Genomic DNA, 17628 nt, shown 5'->3' on the forward strand with positions numbered 1-17628 from the left:
ATATGGCCCAGTGAGTACGCAGATGGAAGACAAATTACCCTTCGTTAACTGACTTTGTTCAACTACCTCAATATCCCTGGATACAGCAAATAACCTCTAGAAAGGAGGAAAACAATCATCAAACTCCTTTTCCTTCTGTAAAATAAAATACCCACCTATTACATCTCCAATTTTACAACTTAACCACAGTTACAGGATGCAGGGGAACCCTACCTAGGGGCAAGGGTTCTATCCCACTCTCTAATTAAGAGCTATGTGCCCTAAGTCTTCTTGTCATAAAATAGATATGGCTAGATTATCTCTAAGTTCCTTCTAACAATTAAAAAACTTCAGGTTAGTTATGATCACTCATGGCAGCAAAAGTTGAGAGCAGTCGAAATCCAAGATTACAGAAACAAAACAGGATGACTGCCTTCTTCAGAAGTGCCCTCCATCTTCAGAAGCCTTCCTTGTTAGAGCTAAATCCTCTCTTAACTGCCAAAGCCTCCTGCCCTTTTGTAATCCCCTTTTGGGTTTGCTAGAAGCAGTCTGAGGTTTCTTGGAATTATCCTTTTTCTTATTCTTCCCTAGTTATCTCGGCTTAACCTCTGCTACTTTATCAGGATTCAGTTTTTGTGGTTTGATATTCAGAGATTCTGGACTTAAAAGGTGAGGGGATGAAAGCTTCAACTTGATGTTGGGACTCAGGATGCCTTGGAACCAGTAAGGTTTCTTGAGACCAGAAGCTCCAGCCCCAGTGGTTCATTATCTTGTTTTCCTTCACATTAATTATTATTTTTGAGACGGAGTCTCTCTCTATCACCCAGGCTGAAGTGCAGTGGCTCGATCTCGGCTCACTGCAACCTCCACCTCCTAGATACTCCTGCCTCAGCCTCCCAAGTAGCTGAGACTACAGGCGCCAGCCGCCATGCCCGGCTAATTTTTGAATTTTTAGTAGAGATGGGGTTTCACCAGGTTGGCCAGGATGGTCTCGATTTCCTGACCTCATGATCCCCCTGCCTCAGCCTCCCAAAGTGCTGGGATTATGGGCATGAGACACCACACCCGGCCCCTTCACATTATTTAAATCCACAGCACACTCAAATGAGTAGTAACTCTCTTATGCACAGTGATTCTCAGATGGGCTTGAGAATTTGGTGGTGCTAGGAGACAGAGGATGCTTAGAAGCTGTTTGAAAAACCTCTCTGGAACCATGGATATATCTCCATGTTAATTAATATACTTCTTTGTTTTTTTTTTTTTTTTTTTTGGACGGAGTTTCACTCTTGTTACCCAGGCTGGAATGCAATGGCGCGATCTCGGCTCACCGCAACCTCCGCCTCCTGGGTTCAGGCAATTCTCCTGCCTCAGCCTCCTGAGTAGCTGGGATTACAGGCACGTGCCACCATGCCCAGCTAATGTTTTGTATTTTTTAGTAGAGACGGGGTTTCACCATGTTGACCAGGATGGTCTCGATCTTTTGACCTCGTGATCCACCCGCCTCGGCCTCCCAAAGTGCTGGGATTACAGGCTTGAGCCACCGCGCCCGGCCCTTCTTTGTTTTTAAAAGCTGGTAAGTTCTACCTTATTGGCGGACATTTAGGTTGTACATTTTTTATTGTGATTTATAAGTCACGGCAGTGACTACCCCTCCCTTCCTCAAATATATACGTATACATCTATCTATATTTTATTTTGTTATTAATTCTTGTTGTTGTCTAGCTCTGTCACCAAGGCTGGAGTGCACTGGTGCGATCTCCGCTCACTGCAACTTCTGCTTCCCAGGTTCAAATGATTCTCTTGCCTCAGCCTCCAGAGTAGCTGGGACTACAGGTGCCCACCACCCAGCCCAGCTAATTTTTACATTTTTAGTAGAGGCCAGGTTTCACCACGTTGGCTAGGCTGGTCTTGAACTCCTGACTTGAAGTGATCCACCCACCTCAGCCTCCCAAAGTGCTGGGATTACAGGCATGGGCCAACACGTCCAGCCCTATCTATATTTCATATACTCATACAAGTTATCTCTATAGGATAAATTTCTTCAAGTGGAAATGACCAAAGGCTATCTATGCTAAAATCTGGATAAGGCCCAGCATGGTGGCACACACCTGTAATCCAAGCCTTTGGGAAGCTAAGGCATGTGGATCACCTGAGGTCAGGAGTTCGAGACCAGTTTAGCCAACATGGCAAAACCCCGTCTCTACTAAAAATACAAAAATTAGTTAGGCGTGGTTGTGCAGACCTGTAATCCCAGCTACCAGGGAGGCTGAGGCAGGAGAATCGCTTGAATCCAGGAGGTGGAGGTTGCAGTTAGCTAAGATCCCCCCACTGCACTCCAGCCTGGGTGACAGAGTGAGACTCTGTCTCAAAAACAAACAAACAAAAATCTCTGTATTTCCAGTTCTGTGAAAATAATAGATATAAAGGACGTGTAGCATCTTGAAAGTGGTATTATATTGCAGCCTTACCTCCAGTAATCATGCTAATTTACAATCAACCAGGTTAAGGAACAAATACAGTTTTTCCATGTTCAACAATCTCGGGAGCCTTCTTAAAGCCTATTGATCACATTAAAAACTTTAATTCCAAGTACAGAGAATAAGGTATAATTTAGTAAACATCAGCAGCATTTCCAAAATTATCCTTTTATTATATAATGATGTTTTCCCTATTTGTTTTTCTTACTCTGTATTAACTCTGAGATCCAAAATGATGGGAGCAAGGAAAATGATGTGAATGCAAGGGGAGGAGGGTTAAAAAGCTATTTAGAAATTACTACAATAGTAGCCAGGCAAGGTGGCTCACACCTGTAATCCCAGCACTTTGGGAGGCTAAGACAGGCGGATCATAGGGTCAGGAGTTCGAGACCAGCCTGGCCAACATAGTGAAACCCCACCTCTACTAAAAATACAAAAATTAGCCAGGCATGGTGGTGGGCGCCTGTAATCCCAACTGCTCGGGAGGCTGAGGCAGGATAATCATTTGAACCCAGGAGGCAGAAGTTGCAGTGAGCCAAGTTCGTGCCACTGCCCTCCAGCCTGGGCCACAGAAGACTCCATCTCAAAAAAAAAAAAAAAAGAAAGAAATTACTACCGTATACCAATGAGAGCTGAAATTTAAAAACCACCAATCTTAAAAATCCAAAATTCCAGAAAAAGTTCTTAGGATTACTGCTGGATATGTAACCAAGAACTGAAACATGATCTCTGTATTCTGTCAGCTTCGTGGGAGGCTGGAAAATTAAGTGGGCAGGAAAAAAAAAATGATCTAAACCAAGATTAAGATAAAGAGCATGCAAGAGATATAATTAGGGAAAATTTTAAAAACAGAAGACAGAATTTTAAATACAAGTCTAAACAGTCAAATAGCTGATGGGAACTGCAGTGAGTCAACTTGCTCCCTCCATTCACCCCCCAACCCGCCTGTTCAATTTGAGGGCAAAAATGCCTTTTCTTCCATTCTTAGATGAGATCAGAGAATCTTTTGTTCTCCCTGCTCTGACTAAACCTGAATGATATGCTGACCTCTGGCTCATTCTATTCAAAGCAACCAAAATATAACATTGGTCCTAGAAATATCTGATATTTTCAAAGGTAATCATTATTTTGGATACTGTTTCAAAGGAGACTAATTCAACATTAAAATGTCTAAAGGACGTTTTTACCAGAAGTCAAACAAGGAGAGACAAAGAACATCAGATAAACTCAATAGTCATATTTTTCTTTTTCAGATTATATAATTCTTTGTCTAAACACTAGAATAAATGAAGGAATAAAGGAAGGGGAAAGAAAGAGAAAATATTTTATAGAAAATATTTTAGTATTTGCAGGCCATATAGTTTTTGCCATATGGTGGGGAAGGGGAAGGAGGAAATATAACTCAGACTTTGGACTTAAAATTTCAAACATCCAACCTAAGATTTATACATAGATACATACAATATTGAATATATAATTAAAGAAAGTTCTGAAAAGGAAAATGTGGTGTTTTTGGCTGGAATTCAGAAGTTCTGATTTCTAAGATAAAGTCTGCTTTCAGACACTACATTCTTTCACTGAAATGTTGGAAATGTTCTAAAATCCATTTGAGCAATGCTAAGAAGTAGCATGTGTCAGGAGAATTTTATTAAATGTCTTTCAAAAGCTGTGCAACTAATGAAACTTGGCATTTCACAAACATCTGGAGGGAAAAAAAAAAAAAAAGCTGGCCCAACATCTTCAGGACTGTATTACTATTCCAGCAACTAGAAATCATTTCCAAAGGTCCTGTAAGTAACATAACCATGGCACACAGATATAAGAACATGATCCAGTCAGCTCACTCTTCCTATAAGAGGCCAGACAGAAAATATTTTAGTGTTTTCAGGAAAGACGGTTTCTGCCACTACTCAACTTTGCGGTTTTAGTGCAAAAGTGGCCATGGATAATACTTAATGAATATGTATGACTGTATACCAATAAGTATTTATGAACACTGAAATTTTATTTTCATGTATCATGAAACAGTATTAATTACTTGCAACCACTTAAAAACGTAAAACCCATTCCATATGGTGGGGGAGGGGAAGGAGGGAATATAACTTGTTTTTGTTCACAAAAACAAGCAATAGGCCAGATTTAAATCTCTTCACAGTCGTAGTTAGACAACCCCTAAATACAAATCAGGCAGCAATATTTAAACCATTTCACAAAATATCAGCCATTAACAGAGAAAGCCAGAGTTGGAGGAAGGGAAGGGACAAGCATGCTTCTTTTTTTTTTTTTTCAGATCGAGTCTCACTCGGTCGTCCAGGCTGGAGTGTAGTGGCATGATCTTGGCTCACTGCAACCTGTCTCCCAGGTTCAAGTGATTCTCCTGCCTTAGCCTCCCAGGTAGCTGAGATTACAGGTGCTGACCACCACGCCCAGCTGATTTTTACTATTTTTAATAGAGACGGGTTTTTAGCACGTTGGTCAAGCTGGTTACAAACTCCTGACCTCAAATGATCCTCCCGCCTTGGCCTTGCAAAGAGCTGGGATTATAGGCGTGAACTACCACGCTTGGCCTATATACACAGTTATCTGAAGACAGTTTCTACTGCAATCATTCAAGGAGGAGGAAAAAAAGGCTCTTAACAAGGAAATTAAGGTTCTGCTTCCATATACAAAGAGCAATCAGTAAGCTCTCCTGGGAAAACCTCCAGACTTCTAGGGAGCCAACCTATACCATTCATGGAGTTCTTGATGGGGGAAAGTAATTTTACATGACTTTATACACAAAGAAAGGAAGCAGCAATTTAACAGTCAAGTCAGGGAAAGAATGGCAACATGATGATTATAATCAGAGCAGAAGGAACTGCAAGCTTCAAACAGGCTATACAGATTGAGGGACAGGGTCATAAAATGGTGATCTCTGAAACTGAAGCTATTAAGTTACCATCAAATAATAAAATCAGCTATGTGCAAAAGTTACCTACCAGAAGAGATGGTTTGTAAGCCTGCTGCCCATGAGAGAAGGAGGCCTCCAAAATCTCATCGGACACTAAAAAAAAGAACAATCTGAGATAAACTGAGCTTTAATGAATTATATCAATCTGTGGCAATGTCATAACAGAAAAATGGTGGTCCACATGGAGACTCGAGAAACGTAAGTCAAAGATAAGAATCTGTCAGTGAGGGCCGGGCGCGGTGGCTCAAGCCTGTAATCCCAGCACTTTGGGAGGCCGAGGCGGGTGGATCACGAGGTCAAGAGATCGAGACCAGCCTGGTCAACATGGTGAAACCCCGTCTCTACTAAAAATACAAAAAATTAGCTGGGCATGGTGGCGTGTGCCTGTAATCCCAGCTACTCAGGAGGCTGAGGCAGGAGAATTGCCTGAACCCAGGAGGCGGAGGTTGCGGTGAGCCAAGATCGTGCCATTGCACTCCAGCCTGGGTTAACAAGAGCGAAACTCCGTCTCAAAAAAAAAAAAAAAAAAAAAAAAAAGAATCTGTCAGTGTTTCTTTAAAGGACAGGCAGAAGGGGTACCCTGGCCTATTCTGTGGGCCCATCTTGCCTAGAGGAAAGATGTGCACATCCAGCTATTCTGCTGTGCCTCCTATGCAGACTCTCCACTCACTTATCCACTTCTGAAATAAAATGGTTTTCCAGACTTTCCTGCTGAGAAAAGACACTCTGGCCAGGCCACCCCAGGTCTCTTATGCTTTGCAGTTATATCTCTCCTTATAAATTAAGAAACTTGGGGTCGGGCTCAGCGGCTCACGCCTGTAATCCCAGCACTTTGGGAGGCCAAGGTGGGCAGATCACTTAAGCCAGGAGTTTGAGACCAGCCTAAGCAAAATGGCAAAACCCAATCACCATAAAAACTACAAAAATTAGCCAGAAATGGTGGTGTACTCCTGCAGTCCCAGCTACTCAGGAGTCTAAGGTGGGAGAATAACCTGATGTCGAGGCTTACAGTGAGCTGAGATCGTGCCACTGCACTCCAGTCCAGGTGACAGAGTTAAACTCTGTCTCAAGAAAAAAAAAAAAAAAAAAGGAAAGAAACTGGTATTCATAGTATTATTAAGTCTCTAATGACTGATAAGCATGAATCATCCACAAAAACCTCTTAATTATAACCATGGATGAACTAACAACAACAACAACAAAAATCACAAAGTTCTCCTATGTACTTTCTGAAATTGCAAAGGACAAGGTAGTGGAAAATACCACAAAGGGATACATAACCATATGAGGCCACCTTGATCAGCCACCACTAACTGGTCTTATTCTCTTTTTACTGCCCTTAATTAAGGGAGAAGGTGTGGTAGTTGAGAACACTGAGTTCTGGAGTCAGACTGCTTAGTTTGAACAAACTCATCTCCATCACTTCCTAATTAAGGTTTCTTAAACACCCTGACCTCGGTTCCTTCATCCTGTTAAAACAGAGATGAAGGGGGGATATATCGCCAAGAGTCATTGGGAGGATTAAGAGACAATGCGTATGAAGAGCTTGGTAAAATGTCTGGCACCTAGAAAGCACTCAACAAATGGTAACTCCTTTTTGTTATTATCATCATTGTTATTTTTTAGTATTACTAACTGTAGCAATGCTGATAAATCCTTTTGCTGAATATACTGACTCCAGCAATATTTCAGTAGTTGATCTTCATTCATAGCAGTTTACTCCCTTATCTGAAGCTCAAAAGAGCTTCTTAAGGCACTAAATTAATTCCAGTGCAAGACCCCAGCCAACTTCTTCACAAGCTTTTCAACCAAGGTGCAGCACTGCTCCTCCCTCAACAGCTGCTGTTTTGATCACCCAAGCATACCTGTTCAATCTCATTCCCAACTTCCAACCAGCTTCAGAAATTATGTCAATCACCTCAAACTTTCTACCCCTCTCTCTCTTTCTCTTTCATTATCATATGCAGTCTCCAAAATTATGGAAAGTTACCACCTACCAACTCCTGATGTAAGAAGTAACATTTCCTTATATATAGCACAGATACAAACAAAAACCCATCAAGAAAATACAAATTGAAACCACAATGAGATGCCACTTTATACCCAGGAGAATGGTTATAATTTTTTAAAAAAAGAAGAGGGCTGGGTGCGGTGGCTCACATCTGTAATCTCAGCACTTTGGGAGGCCAAGGCAGGTGGATCACGAGGTCAAGAAATCGAGACCATCTTGACCAACATGGTGAAACCCTGTCTCTACTAAAAAATACAAAAATTAGCCATGTGTGGTGGTGTGCACTTGTGGTCTCAGCTACTCGGGAGGCTGAGGCAGAAGAATTTGATCCAGGAGGCAGAAGTTGCAGTGAGCCGAGAGTGTACCACTGCACCACTCCAGCCTGGTGTCAGAGCGAGACTTTGTCTCAAAAAAAAAAAAAAAAAGCCGGGCGCGGTGGCTCAAGCCTGTAATCCCAGCACTTTGGGAGGCTGAGGCAGGTGGATCACGAGGTCAAGAGATCGAGACCATCCTGGTCAACATGGTGAAACCCCGTCTCTACTAAAGATACAAAAAAATTAGCTGGGCATGGTGGCACGTGCCTGTAATCCCAGCTACTCAGGAGGCTGAGTCAGGAGAATTGCCTGAACCCAGGAGGCAGAGGTTGCAGTGAGCCGAGATCGTGCCATTGCACTCCAGCCTGGGTAACAAGAGCGAAACTCCGTCTCAAAAAAAAAAAAAAAAAAAAAAGGAAGAAAATTAGTAAGTGTTGGCAAGGATGTGGAGAAACTGGAACTCTCATACACAGCTAGTAGGAATGTAAAATGGTACAGCGACTTCGGAAAACAGTCTGCCAATTCCTCAAAGGTTAAATTCAGAGTTATCAAATGATCCAACAACTCCACTCCCAGGTACATAGCTAAGAGAATTAAAACCTTAGATCCACACAAAAACTTGTATGCAAATGTTCGTAACAGCATTATTCATAATTGCCAAAAATGAAAACAACCTAAATATCCATCCACTGATTGATGAATAAAATGTGGGCTATTCATACGATGCAGTATCATTCAGCAATAAAAAGGAATGAAGTGCTGATACACACAACCACATGGATGAACCTTGAAAACATTATGTTGGGTGAAAGAAGCCAGTAGGAAAACACCACATAGTGCATGATTCTGTATACATGAAATGTCCAGAATAGGCAAATCTACAGGGACAAAGGACAATAAGTGCTTCCTAGGGACCAGAGAAACTGGGAGGAAATGGGGAGTGACTGTTAATGGGTATGGGGTTTCTTTTCGGGATGATGAAAATGTTTACCAAATTGATAGTGGTGATGAATATACAACTCTGACTATACTAAAAACCACTGACTGTACACATTAAATAGTTCAATTGTATAGTATATAAATAGTATCTCCAAAAAGTTTTGTTTTTTTTTTTTGGAGACGGAGTTTCGCTCGTTACCCAGGCTGGAGTGCGATGGCACGATCTCGGCTCACCGCAACCTCCACCTCCTGGGTTCAGGCAATTCTCCTGCCTCAGCCTCCTAAGTAGCTGGGATTACAGGCACGAGCCACCATGCCCAGCTAATTTTTTGTATTTTTAGTAGAGACGGGGTTTCACCATGTTAACCAGGATGGTCTCGATCTCTTGACCTCGTGATCCACCCGCCTCGGCCTCCCAAAGTGCTGGGATTACAGGCTTGAGCCACCGCACCCGGCCTTCCAAAAAGTTTTTATGTGATTAGGTAAATGTTTACCAAATGAACAGGGACAAATGACCCTGGGGGCAGTAAAAAGGCTGGAAACAAAACTAGCCAGTAAACTCATAAAAACAGGCTTCAGTGTGCCCTCCATAGACTGCAAATCTATTTTTAAAAGACACTCAAACATCTGTTAGCTTTTCATGTGACTTCACAAGACTTTGATCATCCTAGTTATAAACCATTTAAATACAATATCTTACAAATGTACACTCATTTTTTTGTAGTTTGGGTGACCCCCATATCATAATTTATATAACAGAAGCTACTACAGAGCTAGTCATAGCTATCAAATTTACTTATTTATTCAACATTAATTATATGCCTGCTGTGTGCCAGACAATGTCCTACTGTAAAGTATGCAAAGATGGCTGAGATGTAAGCCCTGCTCTCAAGCATCTCACACACAGCATGGTGAACTGAGTTACAATGTGAGACTTTAGAGAATACTCTTGACATGCGTTGCTGCAAATGAAATAAGCTCCTAATAAATGTACTTCAATGAAGATGATACAAAATAATTACAGGGCAGTGACCATCCTCCTGATAAGCAGCCTACCTGTTGACATGCTCCTCCCAGTCCTCTGGTGGGGGAGGGGCATCTGCATCAGTCCTGGCGAAGATGACATGCCGTTCACACTCATTCATCACGCTGCGTGCCTTCTGATTGTCATAGAGTGGCACAGGGGTTGACGTGACAGTCTCCACATCTATTGGGATGTCTGATTCACTGTAAACAGGTGAGGAAATAGGACCGGGCCACACATACTTCACAGGTATTTAACAATCATCTGGTTGACAAAAAATGTATCTTTAATACAGTCAGCTTTAAATTATGCATAAGCACATTATATTCACAAGATAATTTTGATCCAAAGTCATCTTCCCCACACCTGTCTAGATCTCTGCCCTCTCAGACATGATGGTATGTACTGGAAGAACACAAAGCCATTTTTAAAATGAGTCTACATTAAAAAATGATAAAAAAGATAAATATGGGCCAGGTGCAACGGCTCACATCTGTAATACCACCACTTTGGGAAGCCAAGGCAGGTGGATTACTTGAACTCAGGAGTTTGAGACCAGCCTGGGCAACACAAGAAAACCCTGTCTCTACCAAAAATACAAAAATCAGCCGGGCATGGTCGCACATGCCAGTGGTCCCAGCTACTAAGGAGGCTGAGGTAGAAGGATTGCTGGAGCCTGGGAATTCAAGGCTGCAGTGAGCTATGACTGCATCACTGCACTCCAGCCTAGGTGACGGAGCAAGACCTGGTCTCAAAAATAAACAAATAAATAAACAAATGACAAATATGGCCAGGCACAGTGATTCACACCTGTAATCCCAGCACTTTGAGAGGCTGAAGCAGGAGGATCGCTTAAGCCCAGAAGTTCAAGTCCAGTTTGGCAACATGGCAAAACCTTGTTCTACAACAAACACAAAATTAGCCAGGCATGGTGGTGTGTGCTTGTAGTCACAGCTAGTCAGGAAGCTGAGGTGAAAGGATCGCTTGCTTGAGCCTAGGAGGTTGAGGGTACAGTCAGCTGTGATTGTGCCACTGTACTCCAGCTTGGGGGTGACAGAGCATCTCAAAAAAAAAAAAAAAAGAACAAATATATTCCATCAGCAAGTTGATCTGACTCAAGCTAATATTTTTAAAAGATCACTTTCAATTTTTGTTGAGTAGACTATAGTTCAGGAGTGGAATTTAGAAGACCAACTCGGCAGCCATTGCAGTTGACTGAGATGGGCCAGATACCATGATAGCTTGTTTAGGGACAGGAACAGCACAAATGCAGAAAAGTGGCTAACAAGCTGATTGCCTAGACACTGTCCAATACAGTAGTTATAAGCCACACATGACTACTTAAATTTAAATTAATAAAATTAATTACTGGGCACAGGGGCTCACACCTGTAATCCCAACACTCTGGGAAGCCAAGGCAGGCAGGACGCTTGAGCCCACGAGTTCAAGACCAGTGTCGGCAACAATGGTGAAACCCCATCTCTACTAAAAATGCAAAAATTAGTATGTGGTCCCAGCTACATGGGAAGCTGAGGTGGGAGGATCAACTGAGCCTGGGATGCGGAGGTTGCAGCGAGTAGAGATCGCACCACTGCACTCCAGCCTGGGTGACAAGAAACCTTATCTCAAAAAAAAAAAAATTTTTTTTAATAGAATTAAATATTCAGTCTGGGTGTAGTGGCTCACACCTGTAATCCCAGCACTTTGAAAGGCCAAGGCGGGCAGATCACTTGAGACCAGGAGTTTGAGACCAGCCTGGCTGAAAACGCCGTCTCTACTAAAACTACAAAAATTAGCCAGGTGTGGTGGCATCCGTCTGTATTTCCAGCTACTTGGGAAGCTGAGGCAGGAGAATTGTTTGGACCTGGGAGGCGGAGGCTGTGGTGAGCCAAGACGGCGCCAGTGCACTCCAGCCTGGATGACCGAGTGAGACTCTGTCTCAAAAAAATAAAAAAACAAAAATAAAATAAAATAAATAAAAATAAAAAAAACAATCAGTTCCTCAGTGATATCAGCCACATTTCAAGTGTTCAATAGATATATGTGGCTACCAGTTACCATGCTGAACATCTCAGGTATAGAACATTTCTATTATTAAAGAGTTCTGTTAAACAGTGCTGGTCTAGTTTTAAATCCATGCAAGCTTTCTCCTTTCATTAGCAAGTCAACTGGTAGTTAATTATTAATATATACTTGTAAAGTCTATGATTTCCTTTCTGTATGATTATTTAAGACAGATAACCCGGAATGCACATGCCTTAGCTATTTAGCTCATTTTGTACAGAGCCTAGAAGAGAAACAAATATAAATGAACATCTAAATATCTTTCATATTTTAAAATGAAATCCAGCCTGTCGTGGTGGCTCACGCCTGTAATCCCAGCACTTTGGGAGGCCAAAGCAGGTTGATTGCTTGAAGTCAGGAGTTCAAGACCAGCCTGACCAACATGGTGAAACTCTGTCTTTACTAAAAATACAAATCAGCCAGGTGTGGTGGCGGGTCCCCGTAATCCCAGCTATTCGGGAGGCTGAGGCAGGAGAATCGTTTAAACCTGGGAGGCAGAAGTTGCAGTGAACTGAGATCACACCCAGGCAACAGAGAGAGGGGGAAGGAGGGAGGGAGGGAGGGAGGAAGGAAGGGAGGGAGGGAGGGAAGAAGGAAGGAGGAAAGGAAGGACCGAAGGAAGGACCGAACGGAAGGAAGGAGCGAAGGAAGGGAGGGAGGGAGGAGGGAGGGAGGGAATGAATCCTAGTGCCCCGAGGGTCTATCCCAACTTTATGATATGAACCAACTCTGTCACCCCGAATACTGTGCCAAACAAACTGGTCTACTGGCTATCTACCAAACTTTACGTTAACTTTTTGACCTAAGTGACCTTACTGAATTCATTTCCAAAGACTGAAATAATTACATCATTGTGAAATTGTGTGCAGCTAGATCTGGAGGTGGGCGAAAGAGCTGATTATCTTCTCTAGGCCAGATGTTAGACTAGATACTTGGATATGTGTACCTAAAAGAGAACTTTTGATTTCACCATCACAAACCTATCCCCCACCCCCGTTTTCCCTAAATCATGGCACCACTCAGTTGCTTAAGCAGAAATCTGTCATCCTAATTTTATATTTCCCTTTAACCCGGGTTCTAGCTCTGGCTTCCAATTCACCACAGCAGATTCTAATGACCTATTCACTCCACCTATGAAATACATCTCAAGGCCATCTGATTTGTCCATTTGTACTGTTCCTGCCCTACACAAGATATCATGACTTCTGGCCCTTCTCAGTCTACTACAATGGCAGCCTGCAGCTGGTCTTGTAAGTTCTACTCCTGCACTATAATATACTCCACAAAAAAATCCAAAATTATATATATATATATATATATATATATATTTTTTTTTTTTTTTTGAGATGGAGTTTCGCTCTTGTTACCCAGGCTGGAGTGCAATGGCGCGATCTCGGCTCACTGCAACCTCCGCCTCCTAGGTTCAGGCAATTCTCCTGTCTCAGCCTCCTGAGTAGCTGGGATTACAGGCATGCACCACCATGCCCAGCTAATTTTTTGTATTTTTAGTAGAGACGGGGTTTCACCTTGTTGACCAAGATGGTCTCGATCTCTTGACCTTGTGATCCACCCGCCTCGGCCTCCCAAAGTGCTGGGATTACAGGCTTGAGCCACTGCGCCCAGTTCCAAAATGATATTTTTAAAGTATAAATTGTTTTGTTGCACGAAAAAAAAAACAAAAAGAAAAAATAATAAAGTAGAAATTGAACCCCTAGCTTAAGATCCTTCAGTGACTTCTCACCACTCTTAGAATCAAATTCCTTCTTAAGGTAACCTCTGCCAACTTCTTCCTACCTCCCACTTATACCCCTACTGCTATTATATTCTGGCCACACTGGCCTAAAACAGTTCTTAGAGCATGCCAAATTCTCACTTTCAGGGTCTATATATGGAGACAGAGATTATAAAAGGAAACAATTTTCTAAGTACCAAAAAAACCAAGTCCATGGAATCTCACTTGAAGAAAATGTCATGAGATGCGGACAAAGGAGTTTTAATGTCAGCAAGAAGCTAATATGTAGCAAAAAGGAAAAGACTTCAACTACTATTTAATGGAGCTTTTCACTTATGCCCTAGGCCAGAGGCATCAGAATTATGTTAAATTATTGCCTAAAGTTACAATTTTTACACCCTGTACAACCAAAAAAGCCAACAAAATTATAAAGTCATTCGGAAATGAAATAAAAAACACTATTCTGCATGTTTATTTATTTATTTATTTATCGAGATGAGGTCTCACTCTTGCCACCCAGGCTGGAGTGCAATGGCGTGATCTCAGCTCACTGCAACCTCCACCTCCTGAGTTTAAGCTATTCACCTGCCTCAGCCTCTTGAGTAGTTGTGATTACAGGCATCCGCCACCACGCCTGGCTAATTTTTGTATTTTTAGTAGAGAGAGGGTTTCACCATGTTGGTCAGGCTGGTGTTGAACTCCTGACCTCATGATCCACCCGCCTCAGCCTCCTAAAGTGCTGGGTTTATAGGAGTGAGCCACCACATCCAGTCTTTGGCATATGTTTAAAACACACTTAGCAGGCAGGGCCCAATTGCTCATACCTGTAATCCCAGCACTTTGGGAGGCTGAGGTGGGCGGACTGCCTGAGGTCAGAAGTTTGAGACCAGCCTGGGTAACATGGTGAAATCCCATCTCTACTAAAAATACAAACATTAGCCAGGTGTGGTGGCAGCTGTCTGTAATCCCAACTACTCAAGAGGCTGAGACACTGAACCCAGGAGGCAGAGGTTGCAGTGAGACAAGATTAAACCATGGCACTCCAGCCTAGCAAAGAGTGAAACTTGGTTTGAAGGAAAAAAAAAAAAAAAAAAAAAACAATAAACTTAGCCAGGTGTGATGGTGCACACCTGTAGGCTCAGCTACTTGGGAGGCTGAGGCAGGAGAATTGCTTCAACCCAGGAGCTGGAGGTTGCAGTGTGCCAAGATCGCACCACTGCACTCCAGCCTGGACCACAGAGCAAGACTCCGTCTTGAAACACACACACACACACACACACACACACACACACAGGGGTATCTCTTAACTCATTAGGTCATTAAGGCTTAATTTCAGAAGGCAGTGGTTCTAACCCCCAACAAAATTAAAACCAGTGCTTGAGGAAAGATTAAACATTAGGTCAGATTAAAAACAAACAGATAAAACTCTTCTCCAAAAGTTCACAAAATTATTAAGGGCATGATTTGATCACCACAACAGAATATGTCGATACATCTTGAAACATAATTAGAATGCCTTAAAGTACAAAAGAACTGACAAACAGGTTTATTTAGACCCAACATAACCGTATCACATATCAGGTAGTCAATTTATGAAACTTCCTTGCCCTGTAACATAGGCTGGTTGAAAATATCATTAGATCTAAGAAGGGTTTACATTAACCCATGGATAGCAGCTCCTTAACAAGGGAAGAGAAAAAGCAACGTCTTAGAAATTGGCTCCTAACCTTCATGTGTGAAGCCAAGAAAAGCAAAATGCATTACTATAAACAGGCTATAGCTGCCACTGTCAAGTAACCCAGAGCACTAGACTAATGTGATAAGGAGTCCTATCTTGTGTGGTAATCTTTTAAAAACCAACTTTTCAGTCTTTCTCTTCACCAATTAAATAACCCTCTTTGATCTTCCCCCTTTTCACACAAGTCCTATTATCTAAGTGGAATAAACTGTCTGTTTTACCTCTACTTATCTTGCTTTCCTAAATCTTGTTAGGTATCTCCTAGAGATGTCCACAATCAAGCCAGCTATCCTTATGCTGCTTAAGAGATGCCTGAATTTAACATCCAAATGCCTTATACAATCTCCCCCAGTCAATCCCGAGAAAATCCTCTCTAAATTCCCATCTGATCACTGCCCAGTGAGGGCAGCAGCAGCCCTTAGAAGCCCAAACTCACATGGTACTTTCGTGCTGCCGCCGGGGAGTGACAAAGAGCATGCGGGTGGGGCGGGCACTACTGGCATCTGGGTGGGCACTCCAAGGCTTGGCATAGCTATGATCCAGAAAAACCAGGTCCAGCTCCCGTTCGTGCACTGAAAGCTGGAAGAGCAGCGAGGTGCCCATGCGTCGAGCTGAAGTCTGGAAGTCCCTCTCCCCACCCCGGTGGGCCATGTCAGTGGAGGGACAGAAAGTCAGAGCATGGGTATCTGCATGCTAGTCACCTGCAGTGAAAAGTTTCAGTTTAGGTCAATTCCAATATTCTAAATTCCTCCCAATAGACACCACCTAACATGCTTACTTTTGTAGCCTACTATCATTCCTATTGAGCATCCATTCCACAGCAGACCTTTGGTGGGGAGGGTTCGTGGAATCCCACACCATCACCCAAAAACAAAACAAAACCTGAATTGAACCTTAGAAAAGACTGGAAAACAAAAAAAAAAAAAGCTATGGTGCCATGAGTTGCCCCATACTCAATTTCTACGAAACTGAAATTCGCTAACGGGAGAGCTCACCGACTCCACGGTTCAGAAAGACCTCGGGTGGACAGACACTAAACTTGCTGGGCCAGCACAACTTCCTAGAAGAGCAGGAAGGGTTCTGGCAAACAGGGAATCACAAATACGAATTCGTCGGAAGCTAAGGATCTCTGTTGCTTCACACCATCCTCTAACGATAATGTGAACAGAGCCGGGTCCGTAGCTAGAGCGCTGGGCACCCCTAAAGGGCAGGGCAACGCGGGCCTCAAGGAAGCGAATCCCAGTTCGGGCTCCATTTCCTTCAAGTCTCTGGTATTGTGTGAAACAAAAGTTCTGCAAGTACTTCGTAATATTCCAGAGTTTTTAAATATAAAAAATGCGAGCTCCCCCCGCAAAGCCTGTTGACAAAATGATCCCCGCGGAAGCCCTTTCGCCGGTGAGAGGCGCCCGGCAAACCGCCCGGGACCCCGCCTGCTCGGCAGGCGTTCCCGCCTCTGAGCCTCCACACGGCCCATCCAGGATACAAGGTTATGACTCGCATTTTACAGACGAAGGAGCCAGCTCGGGGGATTGAAGCGATTTGGCCAAGGTCATCCCGAGTTCGCGACGAGGAGGAGTCGCCTGGCCCCCGCCTCCCGCCCCCCGCTCCCCGGGGCAGGGCTCGGCGTCCGCGTCACGGCGGCCCAGACGCGTCCCCCGCCCGCCCCGGGCCCAACATGCCGGAACGGCCCCGGCAGCCGGTCCCCAGCCCAAACCCCCGCATGCCACTAGAACCCCGAAGCTCTCGCCAAGACCCCCGGCCGTCCCAACGACGGCCGCGACCCCCACGACCCGCCACTCCCCTCGAAGCCTACACAGCTCTCACCCGCGGTCTTCAGGCCGCGCGCTCGGCCCGGGCCGGATTGCCACGAGCGTGCGCGTTAACGCCTCCTCGCCCCAGCGCTGCGGGCACCGAGTAAAACGCGGAAGCGGATCACAGCCGGGGAAGGGAGAGACCGTGAGCTGCAAAGCACGGTACAGACAGTTTCCGGCGACTTAGTCCGGAAGCGGAGCGCCGAGAACGCGCAAGCATCTCGGAAGCAGAAAGCATCTAGACTGCAGAGCGAGGGCAGAGAAGGAAGCTGGCTTCTACGGCCCTAGTTCTCGCCGCTCCCACCGTATTGGTCCTTTGTGCCCTTTGGGAGGTCGAGCACCCAACTGTCCATCTCCACCAGGGCAGCCCCCTGAATTTACTCATTAAGAATTTACCTATGTGGCTCACGCCTGTAATCCCCTTGCCTTGGGAAGCGTAGACGGGAGGATCTCTTGAGCTCAAGAGCTTGAGATGAGTCCGGCCAACATGGTGAGACCCCCGAATCTACCAAAAAATTTTAGAAATTAGGCGGGTATGGTGGTGGCGTGTGCTTGTAGTCCCAGCTACTTGGGAGCCTGAGGTGAGAGG

At 43.9% G+C, this 17628-nt stretch overlaps 1 protein-coding gene across 17 annotated transcripts in view; it reads right to left on the bottom strand.

The window, feature by feature from the left end:
- Positions 1-17153, bottom strand: part of KANSL3 (KAT8 regulatory NSL complex subunit 3) — a 69264-nt gene extending 52111 nt beyond the window's left edge. For 10 of the 17 annotated variants that reach the window (XM_074403563.1, XM_003941272.3, XM_074403552.1 and 7 more), the window contains exons 1-3: positions 17053-17153; positions 15665-15929; positions 9727-9897 (exon numbers count right to left, since the gene is read on the bottom strand). In XM_074403563.1, coding sequence (XP_074259664.1) covers positions 9727-9897; positions 15665-15879 — 386 coding nt within the window. In that variant the 5' untranslated portion in view covers positions 15880-15929; positions 17053-17153. Of the gene's footprint in view, positions 1-5434; positions 5500-9726; positions 9959-15664; positions 16823-17052 lie in introns of those variants that run through there. The other 7 variants (XM_010352024.2, XM_003941273.3, XM_074403600.1 and 4 more) reach the window with 7 other exon arrangements.
- Between the last annotated feature and the right edge of the window lie 475 nt (positions 17154-17628).

The sequence above is a fragment of the Saimiri boliviensis genome, chromosome 1 (genome assembly GCF_048565385.1).
Source record: "Saimiri boliviensis isolate mSaiBol1 chromosome 1, mSaiBol1.pri, whole genome shotgun sequence".
Taxonomy (NCBI): Eukaryota; Metazoa; Chordata; class Mammalia; order Primates; family Cebidae; genus Saimiri; species Saimiri boliviensis.